The sequence below is a fragment of the Cornus florida genome, unplaced genomic scaffold (assembly GCF_030987335.1).
Source record: "Cornus florida cultivar Cherokee Brave unplaced genomic scaffold, ASM3098733v1 CherokeeBrave_3.0.0_Hap2_Chr10, whole genome shotgun sequence".
Classification (NCBI taxonomy): domain Eukaryota; kingdom Viridiplantae; phylum Streptophyta; class Magnoliopsida; order Cornales; family Cornaceae; genus Cornus; species Cornus florida.
Genome location: NW_026775580.1, coordinates 98651579 through 98675856, shown reverse-complemented (window position 1 = coordinate 98675856; position 24278 = coordinate 98651579). Strand labels below are relative to the sequence as shown.

At 34.5% G+C, this 24278-nt stretch overlaps 2 protein-coding genes across 3 annotated transcripts; one reads left to right on the top strand and one right to left on the bottom strand.

Annotated features, from left to right (window-relative positions):
* Window positions 1-280: 280 nt before the first annotated feature.
* LOC132276246 (protein Iojap-related, mitochondrial) lies at window positions 281-4609 on the bottom strand. Its single transcript, XM_059777590.1, has 4 exons — window positions 4128-4609; window positions 3846-3942; window positions 2096-2193; window positions 281-631 (listed from the first exon to the last, which is right to left on the bottom strand). Exons 1-4 carry the CDS (start codon window positions 4461-4463, stop codon window positions 557-559), a joined length of 606 nt encoding a protein of 201 aa, XP_059633573.1. The 5' UTR covers window positions 4464-4609; the 3' UTR covers window positions 281-556.
* Window positions 4610-10213: 5604 nt separating this feature from the next.
* Window positions 10214-24005, top strand: LOC132276244 (uncharacterized). Of its 2 annotated transcripts, XM_059777587.1 has the most exons (9): window positions 10214-10453; window positions 10530-10622; window positions 10723-10741; window positions 10908-11633; window positions 11768-11876; window positions 12295-12415; window positions 12540-13289; window positions 15731-17660; window positions 23131-24005. In XM_059777587.1, the coding sequence occupies exons 4-9, from the start codon at window positions 11438-11440 to the stop codon at window positions 23574-23576; spliced, it is 3552 nt and encodes a 1183-aa protein (XP_059633570.1). In that variant the 5' UTR covers window positions 10214-10453; window positions 10530-10622; window positions 10723-10741; window positions 10908-11437; the 3' UTR covers window positions 23577-24005. The 2 variants fall into 2 exon arrangements, with proteins under 2 accessions (XP_059633570.1, XP_059633569.1); XM_059777586.1 differs by having other exon boundaries at window positions 10214-10622; window positions 10723-10787.
* Window positions 24006-24278: the final 273 nt, after the last annotated feature.

Sequence of the window (24278 nt, the reverse complement as noted above, 5' to 3'; positions counted from 1 at the left end):
TCAAAATTTATACGAATTTTTATTTCAAAGAGAATGATCATTCCCACTCTAAATATCATACCAAATAAAATAAAATAAAAATATTCATTCTATTTCATTCCTGTTTTTCTAGTTTTCTAAAGTACGTTTTGAGCAAATCTGTTACCTAAATTTGTTTTTGGACCATCCCTTTGAGCTTATGGTGATTATCCAAAATTTGTTAGATTTTTCTTTTGGTAAGGGTACCTCAATTACACTAGTTAATTTTCTTGCAATCTAATTACACAGCATTGATTCCACATTTGTAAACGCAATATAATTATTTCAAAATTTAAACTAACATGGTCCATAATTTCAATTCCAAAACGGTAAAACGTAACAATAAGATGTACATGTTTTTAACACCATCACACTGAGCGATTCTGAAGGACGATAATTCAGGCCAACCGCATTTCCTTCAGAATCTGTTCTTCCTTCATAAATATGCTTGGAGCTTTTTCACTTGATAGCTACTTATGGAGAATGTCTGCACTCACTCGAATAAAGAAGCATGGTTTTGCACAGGGAAATCAGGATATTAAGCACTTCTCTGCGCAGGTTTTTTTTTGGAGTTATTCTTGCGACGCACCTTCACATAAGCTTTCTCATACTCCTGAATTTAAAAAATAAAATAAAATAAAGGTATAAAGGAAGATTTTGTTAAACAAATATTGCAATGGTTTTAGGTACAAAGATGAAAGAATGCCCCATCACTACGAAAAGATGGAAAACAAACAATCAAAGTTAAACCTAATGGTTGTTCCCCAATCAATTAAAACCCGCTATATTTGCGGATAGTCAATTCTAGAAAACTTAAGGGTCATTTAGACTTCGAATTCGTAATAAAGATATCAATTTAGGACAAAATAAGATGGATGTGACCCTCGTATAAAGACGAACAAGTTTCTTCCAGAAAAAGATACGAAAAGACTTGAAGAAACCAAAAACTTGGGAGTACATATAGCAGTAGTAATGACAGCAGTAATAGCAACAAAATAGCAGGAGCAGTAAGCTGCAACAACTAAAACCGTACGGTTTAGAAAAAATTGTTTTTCTTCACCTTCCCCAAGTTCCATGGCATTTAAAATGTAGGATCAGGAAGCCTACTTAAAAAACAAAATCTAATATCTGCTAGTCGTTAAGTAAATTTAAGGAAAACATCTACATTATGTGATTAACAAGAAACATATTACGATAACAGAACAGAGTAGACACATAGATCTGACTTGGATCCTTTCCAACAAACACACAACGGGGCAGGATTCTTCAGCTTTATCATTCAAAGGATCTCCTAATAGCATGTTTCAAAATCGTATAACCTAAATACATATAATTAAGGTTACATCTAGGGCAATTTGTCAAAAGATTAGGTGAACAAAATCCATATCTGCAAGAATAAGATAAAATTACCAAAAACTTTGAATAGTATGAATAACCTAAATCTAATTAGGGACAAAAACTCATGGGCACATTTAGGCCCATCAGATGAAATAAAAGCAATGGGGTCATCACCTCTGCCCATACCTATAATATAAAAGAAAACCAAAACTATATCAGCTTCTTATTAACCGAAGCATTGACTCTAAAAGGCTAAATGAGCCCACAAATACCATCACTTCTGATTTAAAATGACTCAAAACTTGTATAAGAAACTAGGTCATGCCGTAAAAGAGTTGTGAATGTCCAACTCTATATAGATTTCAAAAATCCCTACTCTTGGTTATTAGTAATTTCTTTCAAATGCCAGTAATTTCTTTCTTCAAAGTCAACAGAGTAAATATAAAGTTTTTGATTAAAAAATCAACTCAATAAAGCTTTCAATCTCAATTAGTTGGAATTGGATTCACAAATCCTTATTTAAAAGACAATAATAATTTTCATATCCCCATATTTTTTTCATGCCTGTAATCTTGCAGTTCAAGCAGTGAACCAACTACTAAGTGCAGAAAGTAAAATATTAGATAACCCAATAACTATTAAAATTTTCCCGTAATATATCCGATCCAAACAAATTAAACAGCTCAAAGCAAACAACATAACTCAAGAAATCCACTATAAAAATAACCATCACACTTACCTGAGAGTGTTCTATATCTGAAGTCTCAGTGGTCCAAAGCTTCTCCAAATTGTAGTACTCTCTCGCTTTCTCATCAAGAGCGTGAACTATCACTGTGCCTTCAGCAAAGATAGTCATCAAAAATAGGTTGAAAAGTTAATAAGAGCAAATAAGCATTTGATATTGTAATCTGAGCAGATACTACCATATACAAAAAGGAAAAAAAAAATTATTAGCTATGAACTTCAATCGAAATATTTGGCGTGTAGAAATCTTTCAGAATTACATAATAATATAAAAAATTCATTTTCATATATATAAAACACATGCATTGAAAATAAATTAATGACTAGAATTTGTAATTAAAAAACAATATAATTTTATTAACAATAGTCAGCTCCACTAACATTTCACTGATACATGAATTAGAAAGTTCTTCAATCACTACATGAATTAGAAAGTTCTTCAATCTCAGATATGCCTGATTTGCATTCATGTTGTGTTTATCTCTTGGTCTAAATTTTGCATATGGTGCTTACAGCAAGCCTGTGATTGTTCATTCTTGTTTTTCTTCCATTTTATTTTTTCTTAGCAAGGTAAAACAAGAGAGAACGATGGAAAGTAGTAGTTTGCTACCAAGATTCATTCTGCATGAGATGCAAGACATACTGTGGTAAGTGGGATTCTGAATATTGAATCTTTTTTTTTTTTTTTTTTTTTAACTTGTTTGGTTGCCGAGAAATAGGAGGAAAATGCAGGAGTCATAAATAGGTCACAAAAAGGTAGCATAGTGTCAGTTAAACTAGTTATACATGTTGTTGGTTAAATAGGTCATAAATGGGTGTAAGGTTAAGCATGTTATACGTGGTGTTGGTTAAAAAGGTTATACGTGGTAAGGTTATAAATGGGAAGGTTATACGTGGTGGTGTTAGCCTATTTCACTACTACAGAACTTGCTTCTATTTTCTCACAAGACATTTCAAATCCAATGTGTTAACCCCGTTTGGAAGTGCACATGAGATGTCGCACACGTGTCAAGGAGTGTTCACGAAGCGTCGGTGTTTGACACAAAGACAAAACATTCATAGAAGTGTATATGCTTCTTCATTAACCACAATTGAACATGAGCATAGCTAGCATTTTCAACAATTCATGCTTATTAAATAAGCCTAGTAAACTAAGTAAAGCCCTTTTTTGCATTATTACTTCAAGAAGAACAGTAATATATATATATATATATATATATGAAAACTGAGCCATTGTATCCTCAGAATTCGGAATTTAATAAATTTGACACTTCAAAATGCATATAGACACCCAACCGAGGCACTTGAGTCAGTGTACATAGATTATGGATCCATATCCTTACTCTGTTACATAAGAACTACTTAGACCAGTAAAACTTGACCTTAGAAGCAACCTACATTACCTCAAGCTCATTTGTACATGGCAAGGTAGTTTAATTGACACTGCAAGTTTTCTTCATTGGTCTTTTACCCTTGAAGTGGTTAGTGGAGGCATGTCGGGTTTAGAAAATCATCAAGGTCACATTAATAAAAATAAAAAAATAAAAATTTAGCCATGGAATATTCAATTTATTTCATAAGTAAAACATGTCCATTAAAAAGCACCAAGAAGAGTCGACCCCTTTACATGTTAAACTTTGCCCATACCATCATGGGTTGATATGAACAATGCATGTTGAATCATTAAGCGAATCACATCAAAATAACCCAAAATCTTAACTTTGTAGAGGGAGATACTAGCATACCAGAGTCAATGACAATCCACTTCCCTCCCTCTTGCCCCCTTTGCCCCTGCACACTGGGCAGCAACATCCTCTTAGCTCCTTTCTGCTTTTGCTTAACCTGTTCACCAAACGACAAATTTAAATCAACAGAGAGTACCACTTCTAGGGCTTTAGTTTTTTTTTTTTTTTTTTTTTTTTTTTTTTTAATTCTTGTCAAATCTAATTCAAATAAAAAACAGTCAAATTTTTTTTTATATATTCCATAAAATACATTGTTCGTTGTGAGGAAAGAGAAGAACTTGCCTTGTAAATTAGGGCTTGAGCGATGTTTCGGACATGCCAGGCTGATCGACCGGTAGCGACCACCATGAAATCGGTCAAATCGCACTTTTTCAGAACGGGAATGACTTTGACGTTGTCTGCTTTGACGTCGCTGAGAATCTTCTCGACCTCTTCCAAGTTCAGTAATCCATTGCTGTTGTTGTTATTGATGTTGTTGTTGTCGGTATTGTTCTCGAACAGGGACGAACACAGTGTGCGATTGACCTCTAAAAACCCTAATTTCCATCGTGGAACAGTAGCAGGGGAAGAAGATGGTGATGAGAGAGAAAGAGCTCGCGATCTTAGAGCCGCCCACATTGAGACTACTAATTGAATCAGAACATCCCCACTTTCGAGCAGTTTTTTTGAGTGAAAGCGTACGTGCAGACTAGGAGCAAGGGTTCAGTTTCAAGGAGAGAGAGAGAGAAGAGAGGAGAGACCCTTTGGCAGGGTCAAAAAAGATTTTAGACTTTAGATAAATAAAAAATAATAATAATAATAATAAATATGAATAAATAAAAGATTTTAGACTTTTAATTCAGATTTAAAAATAATAATAAAAAATTTAACGAGGCTATGAAATGAAAATTTTAACTTTAATATTTAATGTTAAATTAAAAACTAAATTACAAAAATTATTCCTTCACTTTTTTAAAGTATAATGTTGTATTTGATGTGCAGGAATGGAATGTCCATTCCTTTGTTTGGTATGCAATTTAAATTGAGAATGGTCATTCCATTTAAATGAAAATCCATTCCACAATTAAACCTATGGAATGGCCAAGTAATTTTTTTTTTTTTTTAAATTCAACGTTCCAAAAAATTCTCGTGTTCGGAGTCCAAAAACTACCATTATCTTCACCGTAACCACCTTCGCCTTTCACCACCACTGACTTCCATCACTACCACCGCCTTCTACCACCACCACTGTCATCGATTTTTACCATCGCTGCCATCGATTTTTACCACCGCCTACCTCTTCCACCACCACCACCACCACCACCACCGTCACCAAATTCCACCACCCCTTTTCACCACAACCATCACCACTACCACTACCTTCCACCACCACCACCCCTTTTCACCACCGCTACCACCTTCCATTACCACCACCACATTTCACCACCGCCATTGCCTTTCATTGCCACTACCTTCCAAAGTTCCACCGCCACCGCATTCCAACGCTACCACCTTCCACCACCACCACCATCACCTTTCACCATCGCTATTGCCTTCCACTACCACTACCTTTCACCGCCACCGCCTTCCACCACTACCACCGTCACCGCCTTCCATTATTACCATCACCACCGCAGCTACCACCACCTTCCCCGCTGCCTTTCACCATTACCGCCACCGTCACCACCACCACTTCCACCACCGTCACTGCCTTCCACCACCACCACTTTCCACTACTGCCACCGCCACCTCCATTGCTTTCCACCACTATCACAGTTACCTCAATTGACTTCCACCATCGTCACTTACACCACATCACCTTCTATCACCACCGCACTACAGCCATTGCTTTTCACTGCCGCCTTCCACCACCATCGTTGCCACCGTTTTCTACCATTGCCACCACCGTCGCTTTCCAACACCACCACCTACACTATTACCGTTTTTCACCTCGACCACCGCTACTGCCACTATTTATTTAAAATATATATATATATATAAAAGAATATCATTTTGTTAATTTTATTTATTTATTACTAAGAGGGATATTTTGGAGAATTCAATTTGAAATTTATTTCATTCTAAATTTTAAATTGGTCCAACCAAACACTAGAATAGTTCTTATCATTTCATTCCTATGTATTTCATATTTACAACCAAACAATAGAATGAGAATTGTCGTAGCATAAGTGTTTTGTGATAAAATTTAAAAATAGTGAAATTTTTATTATTTTAACCCTAAAAATTAATGTAGGAAGTTTTGAAAAATTTATATGGTAGTTTGGCCAGAGAACAGGCACGGACCAGTATGGAAGTCGGTGGGGGCAATTGTCCCGACTAATTTTGATATATATATATATATTCTTTGTATTATATACCTCTTAAATTTTAAAATTATTCCCACCGCAATTATAAAAAAATTCATTATTGTTTCCCCCATAACATTTTTTATCTCGTGGATATTAAAGGCCACCTTTCCTCCCATAATTTTGTTGGTCCATCCCAATTATGTTATTATTCCATAAATTATCCTTTTTTAATTAACAAATGTATCAAGTCTAAGTACATTTTCTCTGAATAAATATTTTTAGTTTTTTTCAAAATAATAAAGGTTATATATATATATGAACATAAATAAATATTTTTCTAAAACATTGAGAGAGAGATATACCGACCATTGTACTGTACTTTTAGAAGTTATAAATAAAACACATTTTATTGTTTATATATATATATATATGTATGTCTGTATATATATAATTGTAAGTTTAAGCAACTTTTTCTTGAAATCAAAAATTTAATGTATGTTTTCAAGAAAGAAATTCCAATAAAGTTATGTGGCTGCGAAACACATTTGATTTTAGATAGATTAAAAAGGTATAATTGTAAGCTTTACACAGCTTTTTCAAGAAACCAAAATTTTAATGTATGCTTTCAAGAAAAAATTATGATAAAGTTAGGTGGCTATGAAAATTTAATTATTTTCCAAAAATTTTCCTTTTTCTGTTATTAGAAAATTTTAAATGTTAAAAAAATAATTTCCTTCATTATCTATTATTTTCTATCTAACTAAATCAGAGCTTAACAAATTGATCAACCATAAAACTATGATTAGGTTCACCAAATCAGCAAATCATTGTGGTTTAAGTAGGATGTTTTGTCAACCTCATCATATGTAGAGTTGGATAATCTACAGATCTTCATCAAATCCACATAGCTCTGTAGTTTTATATTATTTATCACATTCTTTTAACAAGCGGCTGAAATTAATTAAACATTTGATGGACAATGACCACTAACTCTTCATCAATCCACATAACTTTGTAGTTGGAAGTGTTTTTTACACCGAGCAGTGATGTGTTGGCATAACTGTTTTGAGTTCAAGCCCCAAAAATTTTGTTCTTGTGTTTTACTTTAAAATACTTCGTGCTAATTAGAGTGTACAATTATATATATAAAGGATATTCCTTTTTTACAGGTAGGCAAAGTGGAATTGTATACCCTTAGTTCAATCATCATTGGCCACATTTTTTGTTGGATCAGGTTCTGATATTGTTTGTAACGATTCATTCCACCAAATGGTGTGATATTGTTTGTTTTGGATTAAACCCGCATAATTTTGTTCTTGAGTTTTATCTCCTTACATATAAAGAACATCTCCCTCTTTATACCCAAATGTGAGATTGTGCACTTATAACTTACCTAGTGTGATAACTTAGTTTACCATATGGTGTGATATTGTTCACTTTGAATCGAGTCCGCATAATTTTATTATTAAATTTTATCTCAAAATGTCTCGTACCAATTAAAATATACAATCCCACGTATAAAGAACATCCCCTCCCACACCCAGTGCGGGATTGCCTATTGTGATAACCTACTAGTAGTGCCTCTTGCACCCATTCGCAAGATCACCTAGTGTGATAACCAGTATCTCTTGTTGTTTACAAAATCACTACAATTGTATATATATATATTCATCATTTTATTTAAATAAGTAGTTGAAATTAAACATTTCACGGAAAAGTCCCACCAACTTATATCCATTATGACACATCTTTTTCTTTTTTGCCCCTGTCCACCAACCAACTAAAATGACATAAATATTATATCATTCCACAAGTGGACAAAGGTAGCCCATTTTCAACAACAGTACTTCAGCAAGATTGTTTCACAAATTATGTTCACTGAATCCCATACTTAAAGAAATAAAAACCATACTTTAAAAGCCATGACAAACCTCTCTCTTCAACTAACCTAACACGTAACATAATGATCCCAAAAAAAACAAAGAAACTATTTGTCACCAAACTATGATCATCCCTTTACCGTAAATTAATTAATGCTGTTGGATGTATTCAGATTAAGCAATAGTTGTCCCAGCATTTTTAAAAGTCTAAAGTCATGATCATGTACATTCGTCACTTTAATTCTTAGCTGTCTATTTAAAGTAGTTGATTATTATTAATTTTCATTAAAAAATAGTGAATTCTCATTGTTGTGATTTACTAAATCTCGCATGCTTATCTATCAAAAATACGAAAATAAAAAAATTGTGAATTTTATTTGACATGTTGATCCAATTAAGGTGGTAATTAGGCGACCAACAAACAGGACTTGGGATTCAATCCCTACTTTATTAGAGTTTTGGAGTTTGTGGGTGAGGAAGGGTGAACTAACCAAAAAAAAAAAAAAAAGGGTGAACTTTCCATTTTACGGTTGAATTGAAAAATACTCCACACTTTTTTTTTTTTTTTTTATAATATATAGGCATGTGTGTGTATATATTATTAAAAAAAGAAAAAGAAAAAAAAAACAAGTGTCTTAGGATGTAACTAATTAAGTGAAAAGGCATTTAATAAATAGTTAATCAATGTAGAATCCTAATATATATATATATATATATGTATATTATACGTGACTCGTTATCATTTAGAGTATTATTTTTGCAGTAGAGAATTATGAACTTTCAAATGATTTACAAATTCCAGAAAGGTGCAATCACTTGCAAACCACACATATAATATATCATTTCATTTATTATGACGCCATATACCCAGTATAATCCCGTTTTATGTAAATAATATTAAAAAAATATGACAAAGTAACAATTTTCAGATATTGTTTTTCTTGTGGTTGTTGGTATACATTTATTTTGGTATTCGTATTTACATTTTCGTTGTTGTTTTTTTGTTTGTCAATATTGCTTTTGAGGTATGTAAGTAGCACTTTCTTCCCTCAATGTTCTCATTTGACATCTTCAAGTAGTATTTTACATAATTGTATCTTAAAAATCAACATGCAAGCCCAACTACCACAGTTAATCCCTCAACTGTAATTCTATTTGTCCTACTACTACTACTCATCACAGTTAATTATCAACATGCAAATATTACTCTCTTTCATTGAATTTAGTGGACCCAAGGTTTGATGATGGTATAGAAGAATGAGGTAAAATTGTCCAAAAAGGGTAAAAATAAAAATAAAAAAATAGTAACAAGACGATGACAAGGATTAAATTTCTTAACAGTGGGTCTAATTGCAATTTACAATATTATTAGAGGCTCAAGTTTGTTAAATTATAAATTAAAACATGGTCTAACTAAACATTCTAAAGCTGTACTTCTCGTCCAATCATCTTAACCAGTTAATCAAACAGTCAAATCATAACCAACTCACACACACGTTGTACATTAATGTATATATGAATTTATTTATTTATTTATTTTTTCCTTCGGATATATTAGTTACAGTTGACCTCCTATATAATGAAGTGAATTTACAATTCCTTAACTGTCAAAATTGGTCCATTATGTAAACAAAATAAATGTTTTAAAATTATTTTTTGTCTTTGAAATGTGTGTAAAATAATAAAGATTCTTTACATGTAAGGGCAGCATCATTTTTTAATTTAGAAAAATGATTTCTATATTTTTACTTAATTATGGGTGGTCAGTATAATTTATTTCGCCATATGTGGAATCTATTCACACAAATAAAGGTAAGAATAATAATGATGATTTTTTAATTTATACAACATCATTTTAAATTAATTTTAAAAATTAATTAATATATATGGAGAATATAATTAAATCATTTTCTCAAATCATTGTGGATGATAAAATTTTTAATTTTTTGACGTGTGTATAAATCCAAATGCAGATTTATTCACTGGTCCTTTTACTATTTGTAATAGTCCTCATGGAACGGAAAAATTGCATATGCATGAATTATGATGTCAAAAAATTAATTATTTTTCATATATATATATATATTTTATATATATATATATTGTTTAGGTAACAGGATTTGAACCCATAACTACAAAGTGACCGATCAACGTTGATAGAATCAAATCATGTGAGAACTATTTTCTTTTTGTGTGCGTGCTGTAATTTGTAACGGTCGTTTAATCAGTTTATTTATGTATTTTTTTATTATTTTTGATTGAGGGGTCACTAAAAAAAATTAGCCAACTAAAATGGAAAAAAAGTGACAACTGACCAGAGAGATAAAGAGGAAATTAAAAAAAAGAAAAAAAAAAAGAGAGAAAAATATCACAGAGCAGAGAGAAACTGAGAAAGAACGAAAGCTTGCTGAGGAGGAAAGAAGAAAAATCTGAACAAAAGGTTCGTTGCTGATGCTCTCCATTCATTCCAGTTCCTCTCTCTACACTCTTACTGATGAGAGAGAATGCTCTTTTAGGGTTTCTGCAAATCGATCTACCGATATCTACATTCCCGATCTGTCCGACACTGAATTGAATGCAGGCAGATCCAAGTCTCTGATTCAACTTCTGTAAGCATTAATTTACTTCCAGAGTTGTTTGGCCTTCAATTTTCATCGTAATTTGAGATCTTAATCGTGATTAACGACCGCTTTCACTGTGCTTTTGAAGGCATTTGACTTCGCCGACGGTAAGTCAAAGAGCTGCCACTTTCTTCAAATGACGATTCTGTACATGTAATTCGAACTCTTAACAGAGCTTCTCGTTGAATTTGAGTCGAATTAAGGTTTTTTTATTGCGTAATCGTCACTGTTGAGATCTCATTCTGACAGAATCTAGGGTTATTGGGGTTGCAGTATGCTTCGAGGGCCTTGAATTGTACGTCATCATGGAAAAAGTTGTTTGTTGGCGTTCACTGTGGTTGTCATGCCTTCGCATTTGAAGGGGTACTGGGATTTCAGTTATTACGATAGCATTCACTGTTTCTTTGTGCAATTACAAGGATTGGGTTTTGGGTCAATTTAGAAGGCACAATTTTCATATTGGTTTTAGGCATTACGGAACTGTAATTATGTTGATTTGATGACACTTTTCTTTATGACAATGGGGAGATGAGCTTGTTTTCAGTAATTGGGTCGTGACAGTATAATTGGATGGGCATGTGCTCTGGAGAAGTGGAATTGCATTGGATTAATTGATATTCTTCTCCATATCAATGCAAGCAACACCTTGGTTTGATTTTAAGAGTGGTCGAAGAGCTCAGGTTATTTTATGCTGACGGCTGTAGCTTGATTATGTTTTGTCGATTTTGTGAGGTGCTTTCCAAATATGGTTTTATGGAGGTGCTGGAGTGATAACTAGCGTGTGGTGAAATAGGGTGGCAGAGATGTCTCCTTCTCCGGTAATGAGATGCTCTCCCGGGAGGGAGCTTAGAGCAGAAAATCATAAGAGAGGGCAGAGTCTTGAGGGTGGAATACTATTCAAAGAGAAAGCCGATGATCTAGCTCTGTTCAACGAGATGCAGACCAAAGAAAGAGACAATTTCTTGCTTCAGTCAAATGACGATTTTGAAGACATTTTCGGTAATTTTCGATACTAAGCCCACTTTGAAATTTGATTTTTAGCTTCCCTTTTTTTATTAAGGATGGATTTTTTATTGTTCCTCTTGACTGACAATTCCTTGTTATTACCTTTGATTCTTATTTGAATTTTGCAGCTACAAGATTGAGATACTTTTCAGATTATAAGCTCGGTATCTCCATCCCTGCTCGAGGAGAGAGTAGTGACCTGCTTAATGGGGATGGAGAGAAGAATGACTATGACTGGTGGGTCATTTTCTTCTGTTTATGATCCTTTGAACTTTACATTGTTTTGTCATTGTATATTAATACAATTATGAACTTCAATGTTTCTCAAAAAATAAGCCCAAAAACAGAAAAAACAAACAGAAAAGAATATAATTTCCATTCAGAAGGTTTTTTTAATGTTCAATGTAAAATTTAAATCATACATTTTTCTGCATTATAAGTTCAACTTTCTCATCTCAAAGCTGGAATTATGGAACTTATGGTGTTAGCAACTAGTCGCTTTATTAACTAAAATTTATAGGGCCAATTGAGTGAATGAGGGGTTATCAATTCTTGGATATATAAAGTTTATTCTTTCTTCTTTGTGATACTGTTTAGCTGTTTGTAATTTACTATTCTTGATCCTGATATAACAACTGGTGTTATTGAAATAAAGGTTATTGACTCCCCCCGACACCCCTCTCTTCCCTTCTTTGGATGATGAGACACCACCGGTTAATCTTGCAACAAGGGGAAGACCTCGAAGTCAACCCATTTCAATCTCAAGATCTTCCACGGTAGGTCAATAATTTATTTCATAGGAACAAATATATACTGTTCATTTACTTGTCCCTTTATGCCCTGGTCATGTTTTTCTTTTCCCTTTGTACATTAAGACAACTAATGTGTATCTAATTGCAGATGGAGAAGGGTTACAGAAGTAGTAGAGGTAGTGCAAGTCCAAATCGCTTAAGCCCATCTCCTCGGTCTGAGAGTAGTACTTTCCAATCAAGGGGAAGGTCTTCTTCAGCACCTCATTCTAGTCCTACTCATAGTTTACGACATGCCACTCCTTCACGGAGACCATCTCCCATGCCAAGTAAATCCCCAACACCTGCTCCGAGGTCTTCTACACCAACTCCTCGGAGGATGAGCACAGGGTCTAGTGGTACTGTGGCTTCATCTGGAGTGAGGGGTACCTCCCCTGTGAAGACAAGTCGAGGGAATTCTGCATCACCAAAAATAAGGGCATGGCAGTCAAATATTCCAGGTTTTTCCTTGGATGCACCTCCTAATCTGCGTACTTCACTGGCTGATCGACCGGCATCATATGTGAGAGGTTCCTCGCCAGCATCCCGAAATGGTAGGGATTCATCCTCCAAATCTGGCCGACAATCAATGTCTCCAACTGCTTCTAGAAGCATCAGTTCATCACATAGTTATGATCGGGACCGGTTTAGCTCCCACAGTAAAGGTTCTGTTGCGTCATCTGGTGATGATGATGTAGACTCTTTACAATCTATTCCTATGGGTAGCTCAGATCGCTCAGCTTCAAGAAGAGTAGGTGCATTTCCAAATAATAGAGCTCCGGCCTTTTCCAAGAAGCCAACCAGAACAGTGTCCTCAAGTTCTGCTCCAAAAAGATCCTTTGACTCAGCTCTTCGACAAATGGTATCATACTGTTTGTTTCATTTTGACTGTGACTGTTTCCACTATTAGATTTACACACTTGAGCAACAATAGACTTGCAACTGATTAGAGAAAGTTGATTTGTCTGTTTAACTTTTTGTTGCATAGGCTGAATATGGGCAATAATTTGAGGTTTTTTTGTTTGTTTGTTTGTTTGTGTGTGTGTGTGGGGGGGGGGAGATGGTTGGGGGGAACGGATTTTATGAAATTTTGATGGCCCATCACCATTTTACAGGACATTTTAAGTAGAAATCCTAATGGAATCACTAAGGAAAAGACAGTTCGTTGACTTTTGATGTTAAAAAAAACAATCAACTTTGGTTTTACATAAACCACCTAAAAATCTTTGCATATCAATAAATATGGTGAGGTATCCTATTTTTCTGGATTGCCCCATTTTAGGTGGTGAATTTTCCTTTTACAGGGTCATTCAAGGGGACATATAAATACACCCTAACATATTTTTATTAATCTTCGGCAATTCATTATTGTTAAGAATATCTCATTTCGATTATTTTTTATTCTTTTGAAATGCATAATTTCTTTAGTTTGATAGAGTTTTCAACAATTTCAGTTTTTGGCCTGTACAGCATGATGCTAAAATGAATTATCAGAAAAAATTGCCCAAAAAAACATCATGCTAAAATGGAAATATATATCATCTTGGATCTGGCACCTCAATGGTACCAACTATGGTAATCTCTTTAAATTGGGGGACTTCTTGTCATTTGCAGGCCAGTAAAGCAAACTCCGGAATATTATATTAAGCCTTATTATATATATATATATATATATAGATTCACTATGCAGTAAAAATGATGAGATAGATGTTACTTTCTAGCATATTGGTACCATCATCAAAGGAAAATTGGGCTGATGGTCAAATTATTATCTAACATGTTCAACCTAACTTCAATCCTTTAGTTGCTAATTTAATTTTTAAGTAGTCCTTTATTTGTATCTGGTGCTGCCAGGTGTTGGTATCATAACCACAGTGGGTATTTCAATCTATTCCATCTAATTTGTTAACATCGTCATCATCCTTGCCTTGGTCCCAATGAAGGGGGTCGGCCACATAATTTCCTTTTCTATTCCTTTCTATTGTAAGCCATATCGCTTGTTATATCTAATTTCTTATGGTCTTTTTAACTACTCCATTCCATGTTAATTTTACCTCTTTGCCTTTTACCTTACATTTAACCAATAATCCTCTTCTAATTGGTGCATCTTCTGGTCTACATTGTATATGTCTTTTTCAAGAACTTTTTCCATCTTATTTGTTAATAGTTAAGTTGAATTGAACAACAATTCTAATTTTTCTGTGTATTTATAAGTAAGATATTTATTAACCGGGCTTGTTTTGAACCATAGTCATCAGTATGTTATGATACACGATATGATACAGATGATATGGTGTGCTTTACAAGTAAATCGATGTGTATCACTAATTCACTAGCAAGTATCCTATGTTGAACGTGTCTAATAACAGACGGTAGGTTACACGTGATACACAATACAATATGATATATGTCGACCAAGGGTTGTAGCCCAGTGGTATATTCTCTCACTCCGAAAGTAGAAGGGTTAGAGTGTTCAAGTCCTTGTAGGGGTAACTTGTGTTTTTATTGTTTGCTAGGACTAAATTTGAGAAAATTCAAGTGTAAGCATATTTTAGGGAATTTTTTTATAATATTATTTGGAAAGTATGTTAAATAAAAAAGAAGACTTTTGCTTTCCTGATTAAATTATACTCTCCATAAGATTAGAATTGCATGTGAGTTATTTTTGCCCTTCAAACTAGGGGAGCTTGATTATTATTCCTTTTTTCCCCATTACATTTGGGATGATTAATGGAAAATTGCTATTATAGAGAAAATTCTGAAGCCTTAAAAATTATATATTAGAAGTTTAGAATGTGAAATCTAAATGAAGTGGTGTGACATCAAATTAAACATATTGTATAATTATCTAAGACAAGTACATACAAAGGTGTGGTGAAATGGTAATAGCTTAGAGTGACTATAATAAGGTTTTGGGTTATAGTCTCAAAGCAATCACTTTGTATGTGACTGTCACATATTAGGTCTCTCTAGTCGTTCCCTCCCTTCACTCCCTGTAGAGGGGCATACACTGGGCACTTCTTATCAAACAAGTATATTGTAAAATTTCTGCAAATGTATATATATTTTTTTTCAATTGCCAAATGACCACTGTGAACCTCTGAAATGTTATCAAGTCTCAAAGCTTTATTGCCTTTTCCCTAATTGAGGCAACGGAGTGGAACGCAACACAATATTTCAAAGAGATAGTATCCTATTTTTAATGTTCAAAATATCCTATTTTCCTGTTAGATTTTTTTTATGCAACATTCATTTTAAGCCAATTCTGAAGGAGGATTTGCTGTTGAATCATTTTTTGTTTAGGATCACCGGAAAGGTCCTCAGAATATGTTCAGGCCACTCTTATCTAGCGTCCCCAGTTCCACCTTCTACATTGGAAAAGCAAGTGCTGCACATCGTGCTATGATATCTAGGAACTCCTCAGTCACAACTAGCAGTAATACAAGTTCTGATCAAGGTACAACTGGTGCACATGATACCGAAGGCAGTGAGCGAAACCAGGATAATATGGCTAGTGAATTTGGAAAGGCATCATATTCTGATGTTCAGGATGAAGTGTTTGCATTTGATACGGTGGATGATGTAAATGAAGATGTTGGGCATGAAATCCACGATGGATCACCTAACACTCGGCACTGTGACTTTAATGAAGGCTCTGCAGCTACTTCTCAATTTGCTGGCTCTGGAAACGTTAGCCACCATGATACTACTATGGCAGTCACTGCAACTTTTGAAGCTTTGGATGTCAAGGGTGATTTATCAGAAGTTAATAGCCGTGAGGATATTCGACTTTGTTCTAAATGCCTTTGTAGGTATCAAGCCAGTGAATTATCAGAACTGGACTTAAACCTTTGCCCAGACTGCATTAAGTTAGAGGTACCTTTGACCACAACCACTCTTGCCACGTCCATAAAGTGTGCTGAAAATTCACCTAGTCTTTCTATGAAGATTTCAGAAGAAGATGAATCATTTGATGCATTGGAGCCCCTGATGGCTGTATCTGAATTTCCAGAAGTGACCGATATGGATGCTGAAAGGGCAGTTCAACATGAAGAGACTGTTGAGGCACACCAAATTTCCTACCGTGAGCCAAGCAAGAATTTCTTGTCAGAAGATTCTCTTGTGCAGCCACTAGTGGAGGAAAGTGAGCAGGAACCTGCAAACCAGCAATTGATAGTCCGACCAACTGTTGTTAATAGCTTACCTGATGGTGAAGCTGCGGGTAAAAATATGCAGCACTTCAGTGACTATTCAAAGTTAAAGGCTAATGTTTCAGAAGGTGCAGGCATTTCCATACTGCTGAAGAGGTCAAGCAGTGGCAAGGGGCCTGCTGTCCAGGGCAGGACTTTTACTGCCACTAGCATTCCTTATGATGATCCTTCGTATGCGAGAGACGGTGCAAGCAGCATAAGAAATTCCATTGGACACTGCAGTTCCTCTGCATCATCGTCCATGGACTTGGGCTCAGCTAGACAAACAGAGATTCGTGTGCAGCGGCAGTTAAGCAGCAGGAAATCTGACATGGAAATTTACAGGCATGACATGAACACGAAGCACCAACGCACTGGATCATCTTTATCTGGTACTTCGAATCATGCTTCCCAAGGTTTAGGTATTGTAACAAGCACACATGAAGAAAAACTTGAGGTTTCCTTTGGCCATGTGGAAAATGATGCTGTAGACTTCACATGTGTAGCTCCTCAAGAGAAATTCCTTGCTTCAGAATATACAGGCGTGGATGATACATATACTGAAGTTGAATTCAACAATGATTGTCAAACAATGGATGTTTCTACTTCAGAGTTGTCAAAACATAACCTAAATATTCATTTAAGGGACAGTTCGGTTGCTGCATTTTCAAATTTTGAAGACTCTGCTTCAAATAGGAACAGTGACAACTTCACAAACAATGCAAGGAGTATCTCAGATATAGAAGTATCAGCTATGACTCCAGAATCTTCTATTGTAGAGGAAAGTGCAATGTCAAATTCCAATATTGACGGAGTGCATGTTACAGAGATTCCCATTCAAAGCTCGTTGGACACAATATCAGAAATAGAAATCGAGAATGGTCATCCGAGTTCTCCTGGTTCAGAATCTGATGTTGTTTCTGTACATTCAGGAAGCCACATAGATGAAATACAGGAGCCTTCTATTCCTGCTGCATGTGATAAGGATATAACAGCTTCCGCTGCAGAGTCTGATACCTCAGATCATGCACATGGTATCCCTGGTATGTGTATCTTGCATCATGATTGCTGTTGACCTATTTATTATTATTTTTATTTTTCCTCTCTTATGGTCGTATCTGATTTAATGTCTCCATATCCGAGATGTTTTGTTTTTATAATCACTATCATTAATATTTTAATTAATATGGTATAGCATTTAAATTTTAAAATCTTTCCGGATTAAGGAAGTCTGTACTCCGTAGTTCCATTTATCTAGAAGAGATTTATGTATATATATATAGATACACACACACACACACATGCATGAAAGCACTTAGAATATTTAATGAACTTTTCATCTCATCAACTTAGTTAATTCAATGTTGGCGTGTAGTTTTACTGTTAATGCTATTATAGTAATACACAAGCAGAAGGCTGTCCTGATGGTTTATAGCAGTTTGGACGCAAGTCCACACAACAAATCTTTTGCCCAAACATACGAGGCCGGCTACATAAATCCTAGATAGTCATTTCACTCATCCTTGGCCGTGCATTTTGTTAAATTATTCTCAAATCATTTTAAGTTTTGTTATCTGTCGATAATGAGAATTGACTCTTAACCTCATCTCACTCTTTCAGATTCCATACTAGAACATAACCGCTTTGCTACAACGATTTGGCATTCCCATGAATTTCTTTGGAGTTTTCATTTTAAGAATTTTGAAACAATTTACCCTTTCCCAAAGCAAGCTATGGCTTTGCATATTTAAACTTTACATGTTTATGGCACCATATGATGCTGTTGAGGATTATATCTTAGTGTCTTCATTTTTCTGTTATGTGGTCATAGATTTCCTTGTAAGGTACATTGAATCTTTGTTAAGTTTTCCTTTTTGAGTTATCAATGGCAATGGAAATTGACAATTTGAATGACCATAACCAACTGTTTGCCACTCAAGGGGCTTGGCTACCTGATAATGCTTCTTAATATGAGCCACTCATCATTAAATTAGACCTGAAATGAGTACTTATTAATTAACTACATTATAATAGAGCTTTAAAATTAATAACCAGATAGAATATATGTTTCCCCATCTGGTGTTTGGCTGCATATTTCGGATTGGTTAAAAGCAATCTGTTGGATATACACCACCAATACTAACATGAGGCAGACACATTGATATTGTAAGTCTTAAAAATTAGGGTACAAATATGTCATGGTTATGAAAATTAAATCTATTTCTTTTACAGGTAATAATTCTATTGTATACATCAAACATTACTTATGCTGTGTCCGGTAGGAAAGAAAGAAGTGGTGTGGAGAGAAAATAGGAAGGAAGAAACGAACTTCCTTTGTTTGGTAGAGATGATACAAGGAAAGAAAGGAGAATAAGAAGGATGATCCATCGTTCCTCCTTAACAAATTTTCATCCGTCCAAAAATGGGCGGAAGAAAGGAGGGAAGACAAGTGGACTATTATAGAAGTTTTAAATTAAATACTATCCTATATTATACAAGTTTTAAATTACAGTACCATCTTCTATAAATTACAATATTATAAATATTATTGGATATAATGGTAAAAACAATTAAAACTCTCTCTTTCCAACTTTCTTAATGAACATAGTAAATTATGAGTTTATTTTCTTCTCTTCTATTCAATCGAACAAAAAGAAGGAAGTACACAATCTCTTTCCCAGGGATATCTTATCCATCCCTTCTTCTCTCCCTTCCATTCAATTTTTTTCTTTCCTACCGAACAAAGCATTAGATTAAATTTATGACTTATAAATTACTTAATTATAGTCATCCTTGTTAGATGGATGTCATAATAAGGATATACATTTTTTTCTATTTCTATATGTATATATATATATATATATATATATATATATATATATATATATATATATTTACACAAAATTTGATGACTCTATCCTCAACTACTATTGCACCCACTTTACCAATAGGCCTGTGGCCTAGCGGTACAAGGCTCCTACTTCCCAAAGGGAGGTCAGGGGTTCGAACCTCAGTGGAGGCAGTGTGTGTAAATCCCAACTAGGAAAAAAAAAAAAAAAATTGCACCCACTTTTTAAATATAAGCCTTTCTATATATTTTGTTTTTTAATATGGTAAAACATTTTATAACTTTAATTTAAACCTTTAAATTTTTATAGTAATATTTTTATATGTTAGAAGAAAATTTTATCCATTGCACAAAGTTCATTAGTTATATTTTGGTTAATATTCAATTAGCGTCGTTTATTTGTTTGCAATTAAAATCATTTTTAACTTATAGACAGATCCAAAATGTTGCAAATATGTTCAATAGCATCCAAGAAGTGTTGGTTCTGACACTAGGGGTGCAATGCAACTTGGTCAAACCAACTTGTATCTAATCAGAGCAAAATTATTAGGTCACTAGGACTTAGTTTTGTCAAATTTCGTAACAAAATATATTTCTTTTACTTTAGTTATTTTTAAATTTTAGCTACCTTATGATTCATGGACCTTGATGATATGAAAAATTAAGATCTCAATAAGGATAAAATGTAACTTTACCTCTTGAATATCCAACTAAATGTTACTTTATCGCTTGAATATTCAACTAAATGTTACTTTATCTCTTGAATATCCAATTCATAAACTAGGCCTTTATTTTGTACATTTATATTATTCATATTAGATCCCTATAAAGGTGCATTAGATTTATTTTAAAATGGAAAACAGGATTCGGTAAGGAACAGGGAGTTGGATTGATCCAAGGATAGCTCAACCTCCACCGTCGAAGTTTGATGGATTGAACCTTGCGAGATTGTTTTCCTATCTGTTTCTAACGCTAAAAGCCTAATTCTTTTGAAAAAGGAAAGCTATATAAACCCAACTAGGGTTCTCTTAACATATACATGCATATAGATTCAAAGAGAAAACATTAGGCAATTTATGAGCGCTTTTCTTTGCATCATCTAACATTCTGCACTAGCTGGGTGAGTTACTATTTTTATTGTCGAATCAATATACTTGGATGAGCAGCAATGGTTTCAACACCAAATCAAACCTAAATGAACAACAAGGTTAGATTGCTAACAAACAGAACATGATGGGATGAGTCATAGTTATTAAAGGCTCAAGGCGCACTATGCGCAAGGCGAGAGCCTGATTGAAGTAAGGCTCGAGTGTAACAAAGATAAATATTGAAAATAAGTTTAGAAAGAAATTAAAATTTGCAACACAAACTAGGAAATTTTCAATACATCATTTCAATGGATTGGCTAAATCAATTTACACATATCATGAAAAATAGTCTTCATATATATCTTTTCAATTTGTATATGAATTGAACTAGATCAATGTACATTTGAAACAATTCAAGATATGCAACTCCACTCATCTAAAATTCTTTAAAAATGGATTTTTGACATAAACTTATAGGATCAAGTAAATCATGTGCATGAAATTCTTTTCATATGCATATGCATGCATTAACTAAATCATATATCATTAAAAATGTGCATCAATTAAAAGCAATAATCTTGTTGGTTTAAAGCATATATAATGTTGTTATAAAAATTCAGAATCAAGCACTTGACGTACTTAATATAAATAGTCAACCATAAGCTCATGGATTCCGTCAAATATAGGAAAAGATTAAATTTTATGATCCAATATAATGCGAAGTAGAGTATGTAAACTTATTTAAAAAAAGGAAAAGAAAATGATATGAATGAATGACTAACATTAAGTTGCTTGCTTTTTTTGAGCCTAGAGCTTGCTAAAAATTGTGAGATTGAGGGCCTTACGTGAGCCTGATTAAAGGGGCTTGGCATGTGATTGGTTGAGGCACTCTCTCTAATTGAGCCTTGACAAAACTAGAATTTTTTTGGATCCTAGGTGTGCCATTAACAGTTATGAGAAGAGTGGTGAGTTGGATTAAGGGTTCGTAGATTGACAACAACAGAGTTGAGGGTAGAATCTCTGGAGGGTAGAACATCTGATATGAGTCTAGACCTGAGGTAAGTAGGTGGTTTCAAGAGGTTTAAGAATTTAATACTTGAAATTGCGATGTCTTTTCATAGGGGATCTTATTATTATGTCTAGTTTAGGGGGCTGTTGCTTTTTGCCTACAGGGATTTCCATGTCAATTTGGTTTTTAGTATGTGCTTGATCTTTATTTTATGTTCATCTCACTTCTCGCTCTTCGTATTTATGTTTGTTGCATTTACTTGAACTAATAATATAAAAATTGAAAATCGGATAATAACAGTTTGGGTTACACAAGACCTATTCACCTTCCTTCTAGGTTTAGTTGGACTTAGCATACTCTGATATATCAGAGCCTAGGATGACAGTTCTGTCACCAAACTGGTTTTGGGAAGGACTTGGATGTCTTTTGTTGCTTACCAAACCTCGATTTGGGTTTGGGTAGAATTTTAGCGTAAACAGAGCCCACTCCATACTCTACATATATTATTATTTTGTAATTATATTAGTATTGAAATAATATTAATCATTGTGTGACTTGAACTTGACCCGAGCCAATCCTACCAAACCTGAGTCTAACCCAACCAATATGAGCCTAAGCCCAGCTTTAGAAAAAATGGGCTCTTCGGTTGGTCTCGTTTGGTTGGACCCAGGTTTGGGTTGAGGATTTTATTCTAAAGTTGACTCTTCAAACCGCTCAACTCGTTCGAGTTGCACTTTTGACATTTGTCCAACATGAACATGTGCCCTTAGAAAGTTTTTAGATGGTATATAAATGGATACTATAACTTGTGGGTGGGGGGGGGGAGAGAAGGATACTAAGCAAGTACTGCCTGCTTTGAACTTGCTTGGTTAGTCTGGTTTTTGTGTATGTGGTTCTTTATGTTTTTAATTGCTGTATCTGTCATAATGTGATTTTTGATGTTTCTGCTTTCTTTTGCTGTCTTGAAACAAATTTGTTCCTCCTTTAAGAGGTGGTGATGAATAGTTCTAAGAAAGTTTTGTCTTCTAACTTTCACATTATGACCTATAACACTATCTAGATTGATTCCCAAAAATATAAAGTACAAAAAGGTAATTAAGGTAGTAATCTGGTAGTTGTTCTGTGTTAAATTTCTCTTCCTTTTGAGGAATATTGCTCTCTCCTGCTACAACTGCAAGGTTTCTCAAGAAAATTGGGGCTTATCTTGACATGCTTGAGATCTTCCTTATTTTTCTTATTTCCTCCATATTCCATACGTGAGGATTAAGATAGATTAAATGATGTTTATTTACTTGATGTCGAACTTGTACTTGAATTGCTGGCCTAGAGGAGCTTCTTTTCCAGCTGGTGACATGAAACTAATCATCAGTGGTCAAATTACCTCTTTCCCTTACCCACCAAAAAGAAGAAAAGGAAAAATGGAAGAATTGAATCATCTGTCATTTGTTGTTTCTTTCTCAAGTTTTTTTTATTTTGTGATGATTCACTCCCAGTATCTTAAATTATGTCTGATAAAACCTGTCTTTGAGTTCGTATGAGTATGTTCATAATTAACTTTGCCATGACAGAGGAATCAACCATAATGTTAGGAGGCCAAGGAGGGACTAAGGCCAGAAGCCTAACACTGGACGAAGCTACAGATACTATACTCTTCTGCAGCTCTATCATTCACAATCTGGCCTATGAGGCTGTTTCCATAGCAATGGAAAAGGAAAACTTAGTCCCACTAGAAGGATCCCGACCAACAGTTACAATAGTGGGAAAATCCAATTCAGAGAGAAAAGAATCAAGGGGCAGAAATGCTGGCAGACGTGCTTCCAAGTCCCAAAAATCCCAAAAGTCAGTGCAGAGGCGGGTTGAAATAGATACAAAACCCCCTCTTGGGCCTCTTGACGACACTGAAAATGATGACAAGACTAACGAGTCTACAACTCGTATTGTTGGGATTCCAAATAAGGGTGACGGTATGAAGCCTCCAAAGCTGGAGTCCAAGTGCAATTGCACAATAATGTGAAAGTCTTTCCATTCAGAGCATGCTGGTGGACCTGCCGTGAAACTCTCTGTGTGCTCCCTCCATCCCATTTGGAGGAGAGGACGCCAAGTGCTTTAATTTACATTTGGGGGCTGTTTGGATGATTGCCAATTGGTTTTTGCTGGTTCAGATATATTTGTATGAAACACAACTGTCCTATTATTAGTGACATAATCATTGTAAAGTCTTAATTTTTATTAGGATGGTAATAGTGAGAGGCGTTGGATGTTCGTGTTTGCTCCAATCGCCATATTCTTGTTAGTCATTTGTTTCGGTTCTAGTCCTCACTTAGAGGTGTGGATTCTTTTCTTGTGGTGCTGAAGAAGTGTGTATTCAATCTCTCGCTTATTCATATTTGTTATCACTCAAATAGCACTGTTGCTAAAAATGCCATAATTTATTCTGGTTCAATGTTCATCTTTGGAAGCATCTGGCTTTGTTATGGCCTGTTAAACATGATTATTTGTACGACTGCAACCTCAAAGGTCCGCTGATCTAACAAAATATTTTAATTTTTTTTATCACCTGCGATAAACTGAAAGAAAGAGCGCTATATTTGTGTTCTTGAAAATATTGAGAAATTTGCTTTGGAATGTGCATTTTTTGTTAATGATTACTGTATTACCGTGGTCTCCATCCTAAAAAGTGGAAACCATATGATTGAAGCATTAATTAGTATTATAC

Bases quoted from the DNA above. Each gene is read 5' to 3' on its own strand.
- LOC132276244 (XM_059777587.1), top strand. From the start codon at position 11,438: ATGTCTCCTTCTCCGGTAATGAGATGCTCTCCCGGGAGGGAGCTTAGA. The intron at 13,290-15,730 runs GTATCATACTGT...TTTTTTGTTTAG, and splicing joins ACTCAGCTCTTCGACAAATG to GATCACCGGAAAGGTCCTCA. The intron at 17,661-23,130 runs GTATGTGTATCT...TTGCCATGACAG, and splicing joins TCATGCACATGGTATCCCTG to AGGAATCAACCATAATGTTA.
- LOC132276246 (XM_059777590.1), bottom strand. From the start codon at position 4,463: ATGTGGGCGGCTCTAAGATCGCGAGCTCTTTCTCTCTCATCACCATCT. The intron at 3,943-4,127 runs GCAAGTTCTTCT...TTTGGTGAACAG, and splicing joins CTCAAGCCCTAATTTACAAG to GTTAAGCAAAAGCAGAAAGG. The intron at 2,194-3,845 runs GTATGCTAGTAT...TCTTTGCTGAAG, and splicing joins GTGGATTGTCATTGACTCTG to GCACAGTGATAGTTCACGCT.